The sequence below is a fragment of the Oxyura jamaicensis genome, chromosome 7, assembly GCF_011077185.1.
Source record: "Oxyura jamaicensis isolate SHBP4307 breed ruddy duck chromosome 7, BPBGC_Ojam_1.0, whole genome shotgun sequence".
Taxonomy (NCBI): domain Eukaryota; kingdom Metazoa; phylum Chordata; class Aves; order Anseriformes; family Anatidae; genus Oxyura; species Oxyura jamaicensis.
This window is the reverse complement of record NC_048899.1, coordinates 32,226,791-32,247,049: the sequence shown is the minus strand read 5'-3', so window position 1 is coordinate 32,247,049 and position 20,259 is coordinate 32,226,791. Positions and strand designations below refer to the sequence as shown.

The following is a 20,259-nucleotide window of genomic DNA, read 5'->3' as shown; positions in this document are numbered from 1 at the left end:
TTCAATACTGCAGTGCTCTTCATTTCTTCTCGAATCTTGGGTGTTTGAAGTGTCATACTTGATGGTGCACTAAAGTAAACGTGTGTAATTCCCTTGCCTGCTGCAGTTTACTGGTTTATGTTTGAGCTGACTTTTAAAAACAAATCTTTAAGTATCTCTCATTACTGTCCCTGGACTTCAGAAATGATTAGGAAATTATTTTTTCAGTTTTTGTGTTTCATAAATAAATTTGGAGTTTTCTCTCGTTTTCCTCCTCCTTTTGGTGCTAGGTTTCTAGGTGGGAAGGTGTCAGAGGAATACATCTGAAAAAAAAAATGCAGACAAATGCATTCTCTCATACGTGATGGTCACAAGTGAGGTGCTCCAGGAGATCTGTGAAATGATTGCTTGGTGCAGTGCGTAATCACCCCCCTGGTTTGGCATCACGCCATCCAGGCATCAGTCTCTTGTCCTACGAGTGAATGTGTGTGCCACAAGGAAGGAGTCACCTGCTCACCTTTTCTTCATCCAGAAACTTCATTAATTGTGATGGCTGCTACTGTCTGTGTGCGAGCAGTGACCAGGTGCTGGTGGCTCTATTTGTCGTCATTCTCATTAGCAGCAGGTTACTAATGGGTGTTAGAGACTGATATTTAACAAGCTTTTACCCTTTGCTTGCTGGCTTTTCTACAATACCAAAGTTAAAAAACTTCTCAAAGCTTGAGAGGAAAAAAAAAAAGGCACTTTAAAGTCCCCGTGTAGGTGTTCCTGACTGCCTGATGCTGCTGGCCCAAATGTTTACAGGATTTGAGAGGTGGCTGTGCTGCAGGGTCAACGCTGACAGTGGAAGGAGACTTCTCCCAGCGTTAAAAAAAAAAATAATAGCTGTTTGAAATGTTGACTGAGATAACAGTGAATAATTAATGTGTGCAGGCTTGCACCCAGGATTCCCCTGTTGAAAGCAATAAACGTCAGAGAAGTAATAAGGATTGTCCATTTGAGAGAAGATAGTTCTGCTGCAAGCGCATCGCTGCCAGCCCCACACGTCTCGCTTCTAGCCCAGGTGTGTGACTGAGCCCCGTGGCACCCCCCGGGTCTCCCATGGGATTTTGTTGTATGTGGTCTCTTGGTTGCTTCTGGAGGTAATTAGACGGTCTTTGAACCTGCTGCTTCAGATTTCACACACTTTCAAATCTACTGGAAATCGGTGAGAGCCCCAGGGGGTGGCTGATCTATATTTTAGATCACAGTTGTACATCCTGTGTTCCCCCAACGCACGCTGTGTCATCCCAAAGGAAATACGCTTTAAGTAAGTTGCTACCTGTTCGTCTTGTCTGGATTTGGCAGGAACATGTCCTGTGGAAGAGAACTTTAATGTAAATGATGTTTTCTGTATGCTTATCTCTTACTTTGAAATAAATTAGCAATAAGTGGGAGCCTGTGCCTTGCTGGTGGCTCATCCTATCCTGCTTCTCCTTGATAGTGTTGCTCCTTCTATTGTAGCAACCACAGTCTGCAATTATTAAAAATAATTAAATAAAGCTCGTACTTTGCTCAGCGTTAAATTTTCAATTAATATTTCTTTGCAAGATGACTCTTTATTGCCAGATCTAGCTAAACTGTTGTGGTTCTAAACTAACAGCTTCAGAAAGAACACAGCCCTGACATTTAGAGCACACCAAACATGCCTGATCTTCAGCTGCAAAGGAGGTTGTGGCATCGCCAAGCACTGAAGGAGGCACATCAGCTCCCCATGACACCCATGGCTGTCCCCTTGTCAGGTCCCATCAGGCGAGGGGCTTGAGCCTGGGCAGCACCGTGCTGGAGTGGGGCTTGGTGCTGGGGTTTCTGGTGCCTTGGGAAGCCAGGGTCATGGCTACAACTGGCTGCTCTGGGGAGAAATTTACAGAGAATTCTAGGTGATAACTACGGAGTCATTTCAGGGTGTAATGATTACACAACACTTTGCAAATTCAGTTTCTGAGTTTTTCTCATTTTGCTGATTTTCTATGTTGAAATATACATGAATTTTTACCTGGTGTGAATGAAATATTTTTTCACTTTCTGAATCTCCATAGCGTAGAGCAAGAACCTCCTGGTAATTCCTCTGCTCCAAAGTGGTCTACAGAAGGCACCAGAGCACTCACTGGAATATAGCGGGGTGCTTGTGTCCAACCACAGCGACTAAAAATAAAACAAATTGTAAGAGCAACATTTTCTAGCTTGACTTTTTCCATAGGTCAAGTGATTGTTTTCCATCTTTGCAAATAGTGAAAGCTGTAAGATGCAAGGAGAAGCCAGGGTTTATTTTCTGGTGCAGAACTGACCACTTCTAAGGGAAATGGCTGCTGAGCGAAAGTTTCCAAGAAAGGACAAAACGTAAAGAAAACACTTTCTTGGTCATGAAATAATTCAGAGAGTAATGAAACAATTAAGTTTGTTCTTGAGAACTGCCATGCCTATTAAATCTTGTCATTCGCTCATTGCTCATTCGCTCCCTGCCTAGGAATGTAATAATTTATAAGATAAAGGAAAAGGTGAAAAATCTTCCTGCATCAATGTTGAAAACGCAAGATGCTGATACATGCTGGCACGTAGTGGCCTTGCTGATGTGTGCCTAAAGCACAGATAAACAATGGGGTTTGGTGGAACCATCCTCTTCTCAGTGGATCATGGCAATTAAGATTCAGTGAAGCATTAACTTGAGTTTCAGGTGATGTCACGAGGAAATTCTGCATTCTTTTAGAGTTTTGAATTTGTTCTTTCTTGTCGTTAACACTGTAAAATTATTTTTCTTCATTAAAACTGGAGAATCATTATCCACCACTGAAAATCTATTCTGAGTCTGGAGGGCTGAGGTCTTGGCAAATAGTTCTAATTCAGAACGTCAGCGTCATAGTGGAGTCTTTATGCCTTTATCAAGAAGCTATTTTAAGAAATACCTTTCCTGTGTGAGATGGAGAAGCAATGCCATATATATCTGCAAGCTGCTGAGTCTGAGGTTTCAAAATACAAATGAAAATCTTACTCGAACATTTGGGAAGTTGAACTTTGCTGCTAGAGGTTTTTATTTGTCTCAGCAATGTAAAACACACATAAAGAAGAACTGAAAGAAACAGGCAGTCTTCCCTGCACCCAGTACTGCTTTCATTGCCCCGTTGGATCTGAGGATATCAGTTACCAGATGAGGAACTCGACCAGCATTTGTTCAAATTTATGTGGTAGGTGGGGGTCTGCAATTGCATCTTCTTGTCTTTCTTTGTCCCCGTGGACTGCAAGAAGTTCAAAGGACGCAGTTTTGCAGTGAAAACCTGAGCTGTGCTGGGTGGCTGCCACTGGAGGGAGGAGACAGCGCTGGTGGCTGGTGGAGTCTTGCTGGTGGGGAAGAGAGAAGGAGAAACGTCGGCTTGAGGAGGGCTTAGTGTGTGCAGGATTATTTAAAACACTCGTGTTTTTCTTGGACTAAATGGGCTTTCCTCAAACTGTTGTTTTTTAGAACAAGCTACTGCAAAATCTAGTGGTGATACTGAGCCTTGAAATGTATCTTACATCCACACACTGAACACTGGTGTGCTGGCTTCCATCTGGAAAGGATATAATTGCATCCTTGTTTGGCTCCTTTAATTATCTCTTTGCAGAGGCCTCGGCTGGGAGTTTTGCCACTTACAATGCAAATATTCAAACTTAAGAGCATAAACTGTGCTTTCAAAGAACATTTTTGTAAACCTTTTATCATTCGGTAGTTTTTCAAAAGCAAACATGAGAACTTCTCAATGAACATGTTTTAGATTTTTTAAATCCTCAGAAGGATTCTGTTTTCTTGTAGGTTGGCTGTAGTTGCTAATTAACTGTGTTAATTAATCATGCTATAGGGATGAAACATGCTTGATTAAATAAAGCCATATAACCACAAAGCAACGCTACTGATTTTTTTCCTATTTAGAAGCAAAGATTAAAAAAACAAGATTAACGCTGAAGCTGCATGTCAAATGTTCTTTGCATCCGAAAGGCTAAAGTAGCTGAAAGCTTGTTATTTTTGCAGCTCAGTCATAGTAAAAGTGCTTATCCAATTGTAACACTAGTTAAAAAAAGAAAGAAAGAAAAAAAAAGGAATGAAAACTCTCACTGTGCTGAGGATGAGCTGGGTGATTTGGTCGTGCTTGCACACGAAGGTCCCACTTCTCCCTTGTCTCGTAGCTTACACAAAAACTTCCAGCGCTGCAAATTGGTGCTAAACGCTGTTGGCTCACAGCAGGATTTCGACCCCATTTCTCACCCATGGCACTGGTGGGTATTTACACAGAGGTAATGGGAAGCGGCTCACTGCGGGCGATGTCCCAAACGAAACTGGATGGAGATACCCGAGGGATTACCGTGGTCTGGGGGCACACAGCACATCCTGTGTAGATAAGGACAGCCATCTGCTTGGGGCTGGTGCCCCGTGCCCAGCTCCTTCGTCCAGAGGAAGGGAGAAAGCACACTGGGACCCCTCTGACCAGGGAGCACGGAGCTTGCCTGCCTCTACGTTCGCTTATTTTTAGATGCTGCTGCATCAGATAGCTCTTCCGCATCCCCTGGTGCGGGTTATCCCGTACACGATAACCTGGTTTATTTGTTGCTTTCTGCTGTCGAAGAGTCTTTTCCCTCCCGATAGCAGGAGTGTTGTAGGCACGGTATGGGAATGCCTGGCTCTGCCCTCCTTTGCAGGGAAAATTGTTCAGGAAGCCCTCTCTGACTCTTAACCTGTAAGAAAGGCGAAAATTAGATGTCATTAAGAGCAGCTCTCTTTGCTGATGAGCTTGAATAGAATTAGGCTTTAGAAAAGCTACACAATTCCAGAAATGTGTAAATAAATCTCTGTTAGGGGTAAAATGGAGAGGGAAAAGCAGTTGTCCTCATTCAGGAGGAATAACTAAACCTATGCAGATTGGAAGTACATGGAAGACTGGTTTGTGTTTTTTGTTGTTGTTGTTTGTTTGTTTGTTTCCCTACATCTTTTCTCATAAAATATCTTCAGGCATTTGTTTTGCAATTAAAAAGTCAACTCCCCCTCAAAGGGTATGCTAGCTTTTTCCACTAAAACACATCAGGGCACTGAACCAGCACAAAAAGGCAACTGGCTATTTCTAGCAGATGAACTAAATGCTTAAAATAGGTTTCATCAATTTGGTAATTGGTGATACTGAGTGATAGTGTGACACTGACCAAGCAGGGAGGAGGGAGGGTTACACATGTGGTTTAGAATTAGTCTGTAGGAAACAGTAACACAAATGCAGCTTCCCCAGGGTGGTGGCTGCCTTGTGTCTAGGTTTTGCCAATGTTCAGTCTTTTCAGCTTTGTGTACGTGTACAGATCACAGTATTACCAATGCCTACTATTACTCTGGCCATTTGGGACTTCTTGAACAAGGGGGGATTTCGTTCCTGGTGGGTCTCCCATGCCATGGGGCAGAGCCGGGTGCTCCCAGCCCGGCACCCTGCTGGTAGTACATTTTCCATTTAAATGGAACATTTCCAACTTGGTAACGGTTATCTTCCATTTTACAAATCTTTTTGCCAGAAGTTTTCAAAGCCGGTCATCGTTCGTAAAGAATTTATTCATCTGCAAATTTTATGTTTCGTTGTGTTCTGATAAATTCTTCGCTTGCTAGTAAATTCCTCTGACATTTCTGCAGGGTGCTTTTCTTTCAGAAATAGGTGTTCTTTAAAAATAGCCTGCTTGGAAAAGGGTCTTTTTTTTTCTTATATCCATTTTAAATTATGAGAGGTTGCTTAAGTCCCAGTTTTTCCATAAGGTATTTTCTGTTTTGCTAAGCTTCCAGAGGAAATTCCTCTCCTCCTTTCCCCCTGGCAGTGGCAGGTTGTGCACCACTTTGCAGTGTCTGGGTTTTGTAGTTCACATGCTTGGTACATGCTACATTCTCCCAGTCCATACACTGTGAAAATCTCTCCCTTTCTACATATACTAAAAACATAATTCCAATCCTTTATTACAACTTTTCAGAAGAAATTGTGTTGTGGTTGCCAAATTCTTAATTAAGCAAGTTAGTTGCCATATGAATCAAGACGAAGATTTGGGTAAGGGCCTTATACAAAAAAAAAAAAAAAAAGGTTAATAAAAAATAAAAATGCAAAATATGTACAGTATGTTTAGGAATTGAACCTTTTTTTTTTAATTTTATGCATACATTTACTGATAATTTAACAGTCCTCTAGCTTGTGGTAATGTAGTGCAGAAAAGGCTGATGTGCAAGGCTGCAGGAAAACAAATCATGGGCTGATTTGCATGGTCTGCTTCCGCACCAGCAGCGTGATGAGCTGTTTTGGTGTTTGAACGGAGCAAATGATGTTGAGATTCTGTTGATTTATTGTCAGTTCTGTTGGACTGCCACGAAATGAAACAATAACACAGCCATTAAATACCTCAAAGAAATATAGGAGAGCTCTGCCAGGAGGGTTACCCAAGCGACGTGCAGGAACGCCACCATAACGTGGATGTGGTGCGTCCTCTCTGCCAGTGACAAATGAAATGCTATTCACATGCTTTTTTTTCCGTAGGGAGAAGCTGTCTGTGGCTCGGCTGCAGCGAGAAGTTGCACAAAGTAAGAGTGAAGGAACCATGGTAAGCTGCGGCAACCGTCTGCTTTCCGATTCTTACTTTACTGCTTCTGTCCAGGCCTTAGGTCCATTTCGTCTTGCTGAAGATGAACACCCAAGTATTAAGGCTGTCATGGATGTGGTGATGGGTACCAACCATGCATTCGTATATCTGAGGAAACTCAAGGCTCTATCTTGGCTTCTGGGGAAAGCTGCAGTAGTGAGAAGCTGTTTCCATTTCCCTGCTGATGGTGCTTACTGGAATGGGAAAAGAGGCAAGCAAGACCATGAGCACAGAAGGGCAATTTCAGATCAAAATGCAGGAGATTTAGTTGCCTGTTAAATCTTGTCCAACTGCAAAAAAAATGGAAGAATGCAAACATGGATACCTTAAAAAAAAAAAGTCAGTCCAATCAATTTGTTAATCATGTAATGCTCTTCGTATCTTCATTTTTCACAAAGCTGTTTGAGATTAGGCTTGTGAGCAAAAGTTGAAATGAGTGATTTTTGGTTTACCAGAGCTCTCAATTAATAGAGTGCCTTATCTCTTCAAAACAACTTTCTTTTGGAGCCAACGTGCAGAATGTGCTTAATTACTTAATATCTGAGGAACTCTTCCCATCTGTTTAGAAGTTTGTTTGTCCCTGTCTTTGGATAAAATGTGATAGGCTTCCACAGGATAGTAAAGCAGACAAGTTCCAAACCCAAACCAGCTCCCTCAGACACACTTAGGAAGCTGCTGTTGATCTGAGTGAGTTTCATAGTTGGCTGTGAAATAATTTGGGGCAAAGCTTGTTTAACCTGGTGGAGAGAAGCTGTGTAGGATCTGTATGCTCAGTTAGCTGTGTGGTGCAGGGTCCTTAAAAACCCAGCTGCCTCCAGTGAGTGCATTTTATAACTCACTAATATTGATTAATGCAATGACAAGATTTGAAGGGATGTGGGTGACAGGTAGGAGAAACCTGCCATGAACCATATGACCATAGCCACATGCAGCTCCAGAACAGCAGAGGGGTGGCTGACAGGAGGCTTTTCAGGGACAGGAGCCTTGGCAGTCCTCACAGCTCATAGTGAGGGGAAGGAGGGCAGTGGGATTTGCACCGAGTCCCTGCTGTGTGCCAGGCATGGTGCAAGAACTACCCCAAGACAGCCCCCTTGGCTCTGCGCTGGGGCTGATTTGGCCACTAGAAAGTTTTGAGAGTTCAGCAGTCAGGCAGATTGGGCACTTGGTTATGGTGTGTGTGTTGGGGCAGAAGTTCTCTAGGAACTGAGAAGCAAACTCCAGTCACAATGAGGTGTAATCCAGCAGTCTATAACCACAATGTAGCTCCTGCTGACTTCAGAGGGGATTTTGCCTCAGGAAGAATGGCAAAGATCAGGCACAGGGTTTAGAATTGCATTTTAGTTTCCAGTGTAAACAATTTTCAAAACCTGAAAAGAGCTGTTTACTGTATTTGAAGTGTTTCCTTTAATTTTTTTTAAACTATCTTTCCCTTGGAGGCATAGAACTAATATAATACATTGCATGTAAAATACATTTAGCGGGATAATTCAAGACTTCATGAAATAAGCAACAGTGATTAACCTTCTAGACCTGGTAATGCTTTTGGTATATGTAATTCCAGAGACCCCCTATTTTCAGTAGAAAACCTATAATTTGTAGGTTGTCACTGTCCTGAAGTAATTCATAGTGGAAGAGGAGTTGTCATAACAAGTGAACTGCTGCAAGACCTCACTGCCTGATAAATGACACTTGGATTCAAAGACCATTGCAATTCCTTTTATTTACTGTTCAATAATTTTTGCTTACATACTTTCTGGACTCAAGGAACAGCACAGAATAATGGGAATCAAGCTTCCTCTGTCCCAGCAGCTCTCAGCAGCTGGGAGATGGTAACATGCCTTTGGGGAGGGCAGCATGGGGCTGCAGCGGGGCAGGGAAGCAGTGGGGCCTCTGGAAAAGCCCAAGGCTTGGGTTTCTAGCTTCGGTGTCGCACCCACCTGGTGGTTTCATCTCCTGGGGGTCAGGCACTCCAGGTGCCTTTTACTGCGGGCTTGTGAGATTCCTCACACAGCACTGCTAAGCAGAGTGTGATTTGGGATAATTGGTTGCGAGGCTGAGTGCTGTAACCCATTATGAGCTGACAGGTAGCTCTCCAGGGGTGCAGTGTCTCCCCAAGGTAAATTTCAGACTGTTTTCCTGCTCTTTCCCGAGGGGTCATTTCCACAATTATCCTGCAACTACTGCAGAGGCAGAGTGTGCCTGTAGAGACAATTGCTTTGAAGCAGCTGATGTATGGAAACTTGTCTGTGTCTCAGAGCTCAGAACCGGTAATTTTAATATGAAACACAGCAGTCATTAATTAACATTAATGAACTCAGCTGTGAGCAGTGTGGAAGCAGCATGGGTCCAGGAGATGGAGTATCTGAATGCAGGGGAGGCTGTGGACCAAGTAACTCAGGTAGGCTGCATTCCTGGGGCATGGAGCACGGAGCCCGTGCCACAGGCCGGTCTCAGGGCCTCACATAGGGAAGATACACAGAGAAATTTTGGATGGCGTTTTGGGCAGAGCAAGCCTTTGGCTTTGGCCTTTCGGTGAGCTAACGCCTTCATTTGGGAAGGGCAGGGGTGGTGGCAGTCGCCGCCATTAGCACCGTGCTGTCTCGCATGGAGCATCATTCCTACACCGTGTGGGGTATGTGGAAAGCAGCCTGCAGGATGAGCCGTGCTGCCTCTCCTGCCTCTACAAACCACATGAAGCATCACCCAGCCTTCTGCAGGGGGCACCTCATTTAGTACCATGCTAGTGCTCCTTCCTTACTTCAAAAAAAAAAAAAAAAATTTATTGGGGTTTTGCAATACAGATAGGTCATGAGGGCAAGAAGTGGCATTACACCAACCCACAATCGCTTGTAGGATGAGCAGAGTCAGAGGGCTGGAGGAGTTTGTCCCTGGCACCGCCTGGCTGCAGGACAGCGCATGGTGCCGGCGGGTTTGGCCTGTCCGGCCTGCTTTCCGTTCGGGGCCTGTTTGATCGCAGCATGAGAAAGTTGTGCGTAGACTTCACTATTGCCTTCTGTGCAGGAATCATGTGGAGAATATGCTATTTATGATTTGCTTCCCTGTGCAGGGGGCCGTCAGTTAGTATTTTCGGTACTTGCAGCCAGCTGCCGCATTTCGCATGCTGGAAGCTGAGGCAGGGAAGGCTTGCGCTCGCCCTCACCCACCAGCACAGGAACCGCTGTGGCGAGGCCTCCCTGGACAGAGAAACAACATCAAACAATAAACACTAAGCATGTGCTGTAGAAACTAGTTAAGCTGTGACATCTTTGCTCAAAAAGGGATTCGCGCATCTGTGTAAATAACACGGTGAGTGATGATGGAATGTGGTTTTTATGAGGAGACCTTTTTTAAAAAGCTAAGGCTGAAAGATCAGGCATGCTGAACTCTGTGCGATGCCAGTGTGTCAGCTGCACAACAGTCCCTGCAGAAATGTATTTTTTCATACATCCCAGACGTGTATTTTCATGACTATTAGAAGTAGAAATGTACCAGAAGATACTCCAAAGAAGAGAATAAATGAAAGTCTTGCATTTCAAGACGTGTTCATCACCAAAAATATATGAGTTGACTCTTAGATCCCGTTCTTTCCATATGGTTGTATGGAAGTCTGATACCTCATACATAAGATTGCACGAAGGTGTATTTATAAATTGTCTGAATGAGGAGAACCAGGCAAATTTAGACTGTGAATACCTGACATTTGCTCAGGTTTCTCATCAGTAAATATTAATGATTAGTCATTACCAGAAGGCACATCTGCTCTGCTGCCAGTCAAGCTACTGGAAGCATTAGCAGCAGTGAGCCTAGCGTGTGGTGTGGCTCTTTCTGTTGCTTGTGGCCTTCAGTCCTTTAATGTGCATTTTAGGAATTTTCTTAGTCATAACATGACTACTTTTGACACATCAAAGGTATTTTACCTTTCCGTAAAGGAAAAGAATGCGATCACTTCATGTGTGTACAATGTGTATGAATTTGATGGAGTTTGAGCAGGTGTCTCCGTTATTAAAATTAACAGCTTCCAATACAGATGAAGTGTTTATTTCAAAAGATCATAAAAGCTAGAAACTGTTTTAGTCAGTCTTTTTTTTTTTTTTTTTTTTTTTTTGACTCATTAAATCCAAATGTTTTTACCAAACTTTCAGTGCCTGACTTTGGGGACTTTGGACCTTTGGGACACAGAACAATACCAGGAAAAGTGTTCATTTTTGTGAGATTTTATTAACAGTGAACAATGCCGGGTTAGGAAAAATACAAGAAAAACGATTCCATAGTTACATAGCAGAGTCTTTGTGATAGATTAAGTGTTGTGTTAGCAGACATCTAGATTAAATACCTTGAGTGAACCAAACATACACAGAATTACATCATGTTTTAATAACTTCAATTAATAATTACCTAGAAAAAGTTCAATATTTTATTTATTCGATCCTTTTATATATACATGTTACAGGGTTGCTTCATTCGTTTGTACTTCTGCATCCAAGTACTTTAAATCTACTCTATTTTCCATTAGTTCACTGGCCTGTAACCTACACAAAAGAAATTGTGCCACTTTGGCAATTTAGCTGTGAAGGTTAAAGTGGGATGATGGTGCCTTTTATGTGTACATGGCTTTCACTTAGGGTGGGCCCTAGGCTCTGATTTACCATGTGTCCCGCTGCGTATTTAAGTGATGCAAAGTGATTATCGTGGGCTCTTCCCAGTGTCTGTCTATTCCACACCTGCACCCTTTTGTTAAAAACCACCATGTTAACTGAATGTGAGGTCCCCACTGAATAGGTTTCCACCCTCTGGTAATCCTTCTGCATTAGATTGATTTATGAATGTATCAGATTCTTTGTTAGCATGTAAACCGCTAATTAATTTAAAGCTCTCTGTGGAAAAATTAAAGCCCTGGTTAAGGCTTTCAACAGGCTCAGATGGTGCTAATAATGGAAAAACAAGTTATATTAATGAGTTCTGATGCGATCAGCACAATTCTTGCTTTACAAACAGTTTTTGCTATAAAATACTAGAGACTGCAGGTTTTAAAATAAAGAGTGGAAGAAGTAAAAGGCAGGAAAAGTCTCACTGCAGTATGATACCCCGTTATTAGTAGGAACAGAGTCACATTTGCTTGTTACAATTTTTTTAAATGTAATTTTTTAGATATACATAACAGCCTCTTGCAAAACTGCTGGGATTGAAATGCAAACCAGTCTTTTTCCCGGATTGAATCTGAACTTCTAATGTAATCAGCTGTGATAAGATCTCTCTCTTGCTCCCTCTTCTCATCATGGGCTGCTGAACTGGAGCATTCACATGGAGACGGATGTGCTAGAGTGCAGAAAAGGTCTTGATTGAAATCTTATTAAAATCAGTAGAGACTGTGACCATATTCTCTACTTTTCCAAGCTCCAGGTTGTTTTGTGTGTAATTTCAGTTGTTTCCTCTTGTGCTTTAATGTAGGTATGAGGTTTTGGTGAGAAGAAAGAGGAGATCAGAGCCCTGCCTGACGATGCTTTGTTGAGCTGAAGTGAAATGAAGTCAGAAATAGAAAGCTAAATCTCCGTCTTTTTTTGCAGGAAGCTGGAAATGTGCATTTATAGAGGCAGGCCATGATTATAGGAAGTTGCCCCTTTTCTGCGCCTGTTCCCCCTCCCAAAAGCTGCGTGTACCTCTCCTGGCTCCCAGCACAGCCCAGGCACCCTGTCTTGTGCCACATTCCAGCTGTGTGGTCAGCACCAAAGCTGATACTCACCTGCCTCGCTAATCATCAAGCAGGGAGCCTTCTTAACAGGAGCCCAGGCAGTTTTTTCAGAGGCCCAGCCCCTCACATCTGCATCAAGCACCTTGCCCTTACGCCCGAGAGGGAATCGTGAGGTTGTGCGTGAGCTCCAGCCTGACGGATGGCAGCACGATGTGACGAGCGGCTGCGGCCGGGGGGCACTCGCTGTCATTGGCGTGATGGGTCTGCACCATGGCCGGGGCAGCTGGGAGAGCTGCAGAAGCACCCGGGTCATGCAAAAATAGATGATATTTAGTAATAAATGAAGTGTTAAAGATGAGGTACAAAAGGCTAAATTATCTTTCCCAACTTCTTGGTCCTTACATCTATGAAATCATCTATCTGTGCTCTAATTAGAAAGTAGCAGAGAGAAAGGCAAAGCCGCTGTTGTAAAATGTCTCTCTGAATATTCAACATCCAAAACCAGAAAGGAGCAGTCTGACCCTTGTGCCTTCTCTGTGAAGCTGTGTGTTCATACAACCAGCCATACTGTCTAGCTCCTTTTTCTCAGAAACTTTGTCATACGGCCGTCAGAGAAGCTAGGTGGCATTAGTAGTAGTTAACATCAATAATGGCTATTGAAATTCTCTGCAAACCTGCTTTAATGCTCCTGGACCTCATTAATTGTCCGTACCTTATTAGGCCAAATGTCCTCATCCACAACTTAGCAGTTTCATCTTTAGTTGTTTTAGAGTTTTTAGTCCAGGAAAGGATTTTAGTTCTTTTTAGATCTTTACACATCCTAAGTGTGTGTGTGTGTGCATGCATGTATGTGTGTGTGTGTATATATACACATTTGGCTTGCTTTGGTTTCTTCAAATTTGCAAGCACATAGACATTTTATTTTGTTTTATTTTATGGATTTTATGAATCTAAGGATTCTTCATGAGTTAAGGTAGTTAGACCTTTCAAGAGTTATTTTAAAGTTAAAAAAATAAATTGCTCACTCTTCTGACATTGAAGCATTAAAAGCCTGATTATGTCTGCTCAGAATAATTCTGCCTTTCAGGCCTATGTCAGTTCCTGCTTAATTAATTTCAGAGCCTGGTTTGGTCACCAAATTGAACAATAAATTGTAAGGAACACATTCGTTAAAACCAATTTACTTTCAGTCTAGTTGTTTAAAACGCAATAGAAATTGTGTGAGCATATACAGGGATAAAAAGATGCTGGACAATTCCTCCTGCCCCAGCTGGTGGCCTTTCTGAATCTGGCTTTCAACCAGGAGAGGGAGCTACGTTCACTTAAAATAACACCTATGTCCAAAGCCCTGTTAAATAGCAAACCTTCAGCGGCATCTGTTCAAGCGCAGAATATGTGACTTACTGTAAAAGCAGAATACAAACCCAGTCAGTTTTGGTTCACTGGAATTTATGGTTTTTGTTCGTTTTGTTTCTGAGTTGGAAAATACTAGTTACAGTATTTGAAAATAAGCTGAGCTTTGCAGGGTACTTGGTACTTGGCACTGTAAAGGCAGCGATACGCTGTCCTCAGTTTTGGTATTCTCTTGCTGCGCTTGCTATAGGTGCCAGCACTGAGGAAGACCATAGTTAAATCCAAAAGAGCAGAAATAAATTTTGCCTCTCCTGCTGGAATCTACCAAAGTGCTGCGTCTCTCCAACAAGTCTCTGGAAGTATTTAGTCAACGTAAAAAAAAGGAGAAATAGCTTTATATAAGAATCATTGAACAGAAAAAATATATACAAAATGCATTTATATAAGGTCTGAAAGTAAAGCAGAGGCAATCTGTAGAAAGTGTGTCATAAACTAAATTGCCCTCAAGTAGAAATTGCCATTTATACATTAGATAAAGATAACAAAGGCAGGGGATGTTGAAGGCAGCGCAGAAAAAGCACAAGCAGTCTCATAGTATCTATGGATATATTTGCTATCAGAGCGGCAGTTGGCTTCAGCGTGAAGCAAATCCCACTTTATGACTCGAAACAGCTGTACCCTGCTCTAGGCAATACCTCACTGCCTAATAGGAGTGATGCGCACATGCACTAATAACACTGAACTGTAGCCATTTTCATATCAAAGGTTAAGCTCCGCAATCCTGAACTCCTCCAGGCAATGGCATGAGTTGACTCCGGGAAGCTGCACACTCACTGGATTAATATTCTTGCAAGGATGACCTGAATAGAGCCGTCGTTCTGCGGCCCGAACGGGCAGAGCGTTTACGGTCAGCTTTTCTCTAATGCCGGAAAGCAATCTCAGCTAGCGCTGAATTAGTCGCAACGTCTGAGGGTCTGAAGAGGAAAGGTGAACGGATAAAGTGGGCCAACAGTTGGAATTTCCTGCAAACTGGGAAGGTAAAATTATACAGATTAACAGGAGCAAAACCACTGTGATATACCTGCTGTTGTTTTTTTTGTTGGTTTATTTTTTTAAATAAACCTCTTTGTTAGTCTTTTTAGGTGTTGTTCTTAAATCGTGTAGGCCCACTTGTAAGACCAAAGAAAAACTGTTGTCATACTGCTTTCAGTCCATTGATGCAGCTCTGGTCACAATATCCCTCTGAAAAATTGCAACCTTTTCCTGTTACAGCATCTGTATCAGCTTTTCCAGTGGCTCTGTGGGCTGTTGCATTGCAATTGCCTGCCTGGCAATTGGAGCTAGGTACTGATGTGTTGCTTAGACCATGACTAAAAGAAGGCAGAGTGGATGCAGCCGTGCAACAATACTGATTCCCTGAGTTTGCCTCTGGCTAGTCAAGCCAACCAATGTCAGTGAGCGTTTTCGCTGCTGAACAGAGTAAGGTTTTAATTTCTTCATTGTTGTTGTCATTGAAATGTGAACTTAAATATAACTTTTTTATTATTATTTTTATTTTTATTTATTTCTTGCTCTATTTATTTTTGTATGTGACACTAGGTAATGCACAGACCAAGGCACTTTTTCTGTCTGGGTCCAACAGAATGACCTTATTTTCAAAATGTGGAAGAAAAGATTATCAGGAGAGAGAGAAACAAAGTTTCTGCATGAGGAAGGACAAAGTTTATGTACCAAGAGTATTGCTCAGCTGTGATTCCATTAAATGCCCATTTATTTAAATGAATGCAGTGCTCTTGGAGCTTGTACCATTAAGTTGGTGCTGACCCTTAGAATGAGTCAGCTCAAGCAGTGCTTTCGGCTTTGGATTGCATCTTATCAGAGTAAAACTTTACTGCACCAGCTCTATTCAGCATCTTGTGCAATGGAGTCCTGAACCATACCTGAAGCTCTGCAGCACTAAGGTAACATCAAAATGTATCAGTGTCTTGTCCGGTTCCCAAAACATATATATATACAGAAAATATTCTATTGGAGATGACTGAAACAGAGATAGAAAAAACTGGAGAAAACAAGTTGCTCGTTTCAGAGCACAGAGCACTTTTCGAGTAGATGTGAAAACTGGTCACAGCAGCCAGAGCAAGACTTGAACTTGTGGCTGTTCTTTCTGCCATTAAGCAAAGGTTTACTTTTTACTTTTTTTTTTTTTTTTTTTTTCCCCCTCTTGGCATTTCATAATCACCTTGCTCTCTGCAACTTCTGTTCAAGGTTTAAAAGAAATATTAAACTAGAGTGAGGAAATTGTATATTAAACTTACACAGCTTTGCATAGATCCGTATGGCTTGAGCTATCAACTATGATTCTTCCTTTCTTTTCTGCCCTACTTCAGTCTCATAATCTTTAATTCAGTTTTTGCTTTGTCAGGAATTTGCTTTTACATACTTTATGTTTGTTTTGGCTCTATGCTCATTGCATTGTGATAAAACATCTTTTCATATTCTATGGGATCTTTCATAACGAAGATCTCATGACATAGTTTTCCAAGTCTGGAATTGGTGATCAGACTTGCTTAAATGTCCTGCGAGAGGAGACTGTCTAGACTGTGGGAATGACTGTGATGTTTGGACTGTGTTATTTCCATACCACTTGGCATGATGCACTCTGCAGTTATTCTGGAAACTAATACAAATAAAAGTACCAGGCCTGATACAGGGCCTTACCTGGCTGTGAAGCGGCTTTCACTCATTCTCCAAACTGTGCTGATAAGTCCTTCTTTCTTTCCAATACCTGCTGTGGAATTCAGATAACCAGGTGGATAAAATCCCCACTCGCTGTTCTCATTGAAGGTCATATTCTTCTTTAGCTTTAGCGCTGTACAAGGCAGAATACTGCCTCTGCCACCGAATTCTTTTATAATCTTGACAAATGCTTAATGTCTGATCCAAATAGCTTATTTGTCAAACTGCCTTTATTCTGACTCTTCTGCTGGCTGTATGATTGCCAGCGTAGGTAGTGAACTCGTTGGGGAAGAGGCAGGATCTTACTACAATTGTAAGTAGTGCTGAGAGCCATTTGGAGCCCGGGGGTACTGATGTGCTGTGGATAATCACAGCCCAGCCACTTGGGATGAATACCGAGAGGGAATTTGGCTCGGTATGCACAGGCCGTGCAGCAGGCATTTTGTAATTACATCTTTACACTGCAGATTTGTGATTGGCATCCATGGTGACACTGCTTATTTAGAAATGATTTCAGAGTGCCAGAGAAAAATTGTTATCTCTTGGGAACATCCTGCTTGTGGTAGCATCCATTAACAAGTGCCCTGGAGCACTGGCTGGCAGAGTTTCCCAGTTAAAAAACTTTCCCCGTGGTTGTTGCCGGAGGAGCAGGTCAGGATTCCCAGGCAGTTGTTGGACGTCTTCTGCTGTGTACAATTGCCCAACAGGTATTGCTGAGGTGATGTTACCCCCTCGGATGGAAAACCTGTGACGTGGCAGATAATGTACAAAAAGACGTGCCTTAAATCAGAAGCTGAAACGGATTTTCATGCTAAAACTGGCTTTTCAGAGTTGTTGGTTGCATTCAGCAGCTGTAAGTTACATCAGCTGGTAAGGGAAGCCTGCTCACAAACCGGGATATGTAGGAGGAGGTGAATGAAAGCTGGGGTGCGAAGGATGAGTGTAAAACGCGTTACAAAAGGAAGAGCTTTACATGGGGCATAAACAGGTTTGCAGAAATACCCGTGTGAGCCCTGAGGAAGCAAGAACATCAAGTTTCTGGAAATTTAATGCAAATGGGATGAAGAAACTTCTCTCAGCTTTGTTCTTCCCATGTAGCTCCTGACTTGGGTCTGGATGCCAGGGCAGGGGCAGAGCCACCAGTACTAGCTGGGATTCATCCCCCTGCCCCCACAGCAGCTGAATAATTGACCAAATTATTCTGCACCCTAGTTCCAGTGAGCCCAGCTCTGTTTGACTTTGCCTCTGGTCAGTGAGGCTGGGTTATTTCTTTTCAGCCCTATTTAGTTAAAGTTTGTTCATATTTCGCCTGTATTGAAATTGATACCAAGCCTGATGCCTCGAGTGAGTTACAGGAAGTTGTTTGTTGCAGTAATATATTGCAGTGGTCCACAGAAGCATTAGTGAACAGCAAATTTCCTGTTCTGCAGATACACAGCAGAATTTCTTTCTCACCCCAGCTTACGCACTGTATAATTACAAGTAGTTTGCTCTTCATACTTCTTACACCCAGTGGACAGACAAACCCGGTGTGGCTGTGAACCAGGCAATCTCAAAAGCATTGCTGAGCACTCGTGATTTGGGGAGGTCGCTCTGTTGCTTTTACAGAGCGTCTGTGGGGGAACCTTGTGTGGAAGCGATGCGAAGCCTTGGTGTGCTGGCCAAAACATACCAAAAATTTAGCACGATTCCCCTGACTCCTATTCCAGTGCTCTACACAATAGAAAATGCACAGGGAAGGCCTCTCTTGGAAAGAACATGGCATGTTAATTATGTGGTTAAGTGTTTTATTGTTCAGAGACAGATCTGCTCTCAGCCTAATAGCTGCACCTCCTTCTCTATGATATTTTCAACCAGTGTGAAGGTGGAAGAGGCAGCAGAGAAGAGAGTTACACTCTGGTTTTAGTAGTTGGCACTTTCTGTAAAGAAACATCTTTTCTATTTTTTTTCAAGAAAATCAAGCAGCTGTAATTGTCAGCATTTGCTGTTAGGTTGGAAAATAGCAGACTTTAGTCATGTCTTAAATGAGAGATGAGTACATGACTAAGTGCAATTAACAAATTATAATAAACTATGGTTAGATGCAATAAAACCGTTATATCCGATGTAAATAGATAAATGTGGAAATGAAAACCAAAGAGCTCGATGTCAGAGGCTTTGTATCTGGTTTTGATCTGCTCCTGTACAAATATACCTAGCCCACGTGTCCTAGTAAGGAAGGGAGACTAAAGGGGTAGAGCCTGGCTGCCACTTAGAGTTGAGCTGAAATTGGTCTGTGGAAACTCAAACAGACATTGAAGTGAACCTATTACTGAAAAGGGACTCTGCAAAATGCTATCAGGTTGTGATACAGTCTTTCAATTACTCCGGTTGGACCAGTGAACAAATGAAAAACACGATGCAAACTTTTTTCTTTTTTTTTTTCCTCTTTTTTCCTTTCAAGTTCTTCCATCTACCAGGCCTGCAAACTCAATCTGGCCTCTGCAAGTGATGTCAGTTCTTCTGGATGAGTGCATCATCAGCCCTCATAAAGATTTTGCGGTGGCAGCTCTGTTGAAAATACCATTTAAGATGTGCCAGCCAACAAAAAATGCACCGTATTTCCCCATTGCTTATAGCAGTGCCTGCAGTGCTTAAGGAGTGAAAATGATAGAGGTGCATTCGTCAGAAAGCTAAAGCAATAGGCCTCTGGAATACGTGCATGAAACAGCTGAGTAAATAAGGTGCCTTTTTTGCAGTTACTTACCAACCATAAATGGACTCGTCAAGTGAACACTGAAAAAAATTGTAATAAGATCTGACATGTTCATGAGCAATGCTGTAAAGCCTGGGAAATAGAAATGCTGGACGGAAAGGTAGCTAGCAGCAAAACAGTGATGCCGGAGGTGTTGAGTGTGTCAGTTGAGAAAGGCAAAAAGAAGTGTGTGTCTGGAAACGAAAATATCAGCATATCCCAGATCCGTGGGGGCATGGTGGCACTGCAGATGTTTCTGAGCCACGTGTGACAATCATCGTGATCAGTTCTACATCTCCCGTCCTCCCAATTCTTGTTTAGCCTGACATCTGTTTCAGTTAACGTCTTGATACCCTATTTATTAGCAGAAAATACGAATACATTCACGGGAAGTCAGGAAAGTGAAGAAATGCTAACTGTCCCTAGCATCAGGGCAGGAAATGCATGCTAATCCCAGCTTCTGAGTACATACCAGAGGACCCTGGGGTAGTGAAGCGCAGTTCCACTGGCCTATCCCGTTACACCAAATAAAACTCTTAGAAGTTATTATTTATTTATTTATTAATGTTTTTCCTGTGTGTGCTCTGCTGCCTACCTCCTATCTCTCGAAGACAGATCCAAGTGGGGAATGGTTCGGCCACGTGCCCGTTTGTTCTGTGAGCACTCAGCCATTTAGAAAAGAAGCCGTTTATATCATCTAACGAACACGTTGGTCAGTTACAGGGGGGGAAAAAAACACATTTGCTTTGGGCATAGGCTCACGTTCATTTCAGATAAGCAGAAGTAATTTACGCTGTGACAGTAACCCCCGGCAGGGGGATGCTGACCACGGCAGAGGTGCCAAGGGTCACGGCAGTGCTCCATCACCTGCCTCTGTGCACAGGGGACTTCAAAGCTCGTTTGGTGGTGGGCTGGCTGCCGCAGAGGTGTCACTCCGTCACAGTTCACGTTCTGAGCAATACACTTTTATACCTCTATTAGCAGTTCCAAGAGTGAATTCTAAGTGCAAGGATTTTTATATTTGGGCTGGTATCCGTAGCTGCTGGGAACGGCAGCCAGTGTTACCTGTGGTTTGACCCAGCCCAGAGAGGTGCTGCTCTGGGTCGTG

At 42.7% G+C, this 20,259-nt stretch overlaps 1 protein-coding gene across 18 annotated transcripts in view; it reads left to right on the top strand.

Annotated features, from left to right (window-relative positions):
- The window catches only part of NCKAP5 (NCK associated protein 5), a 440,247-nt gene that overhangs the window by 219,066 nt on the left and 200,922 nt on the right, over window positions 1–20,259 (top strand). For 17 of the 18 annotated variants that reach the window (XM_035332339.1, XM_035332337.1, XM_035332336.1 and 14 more), the window contains one exon: window positions 6,537–6,600. The exons of the other annotated variant lie outside the window; for it this stretch is intronic. In XM_035332339.1, the coding sequence (XP_035188230.1) occupies window positions 6,537–6,600 (64 nt within the window). The remainder of the gene's footprint in view (window positions 1–6,536; window positions 6,601–20,259) is intronic. 18 annotated transcript variants of the gene reach the window in all.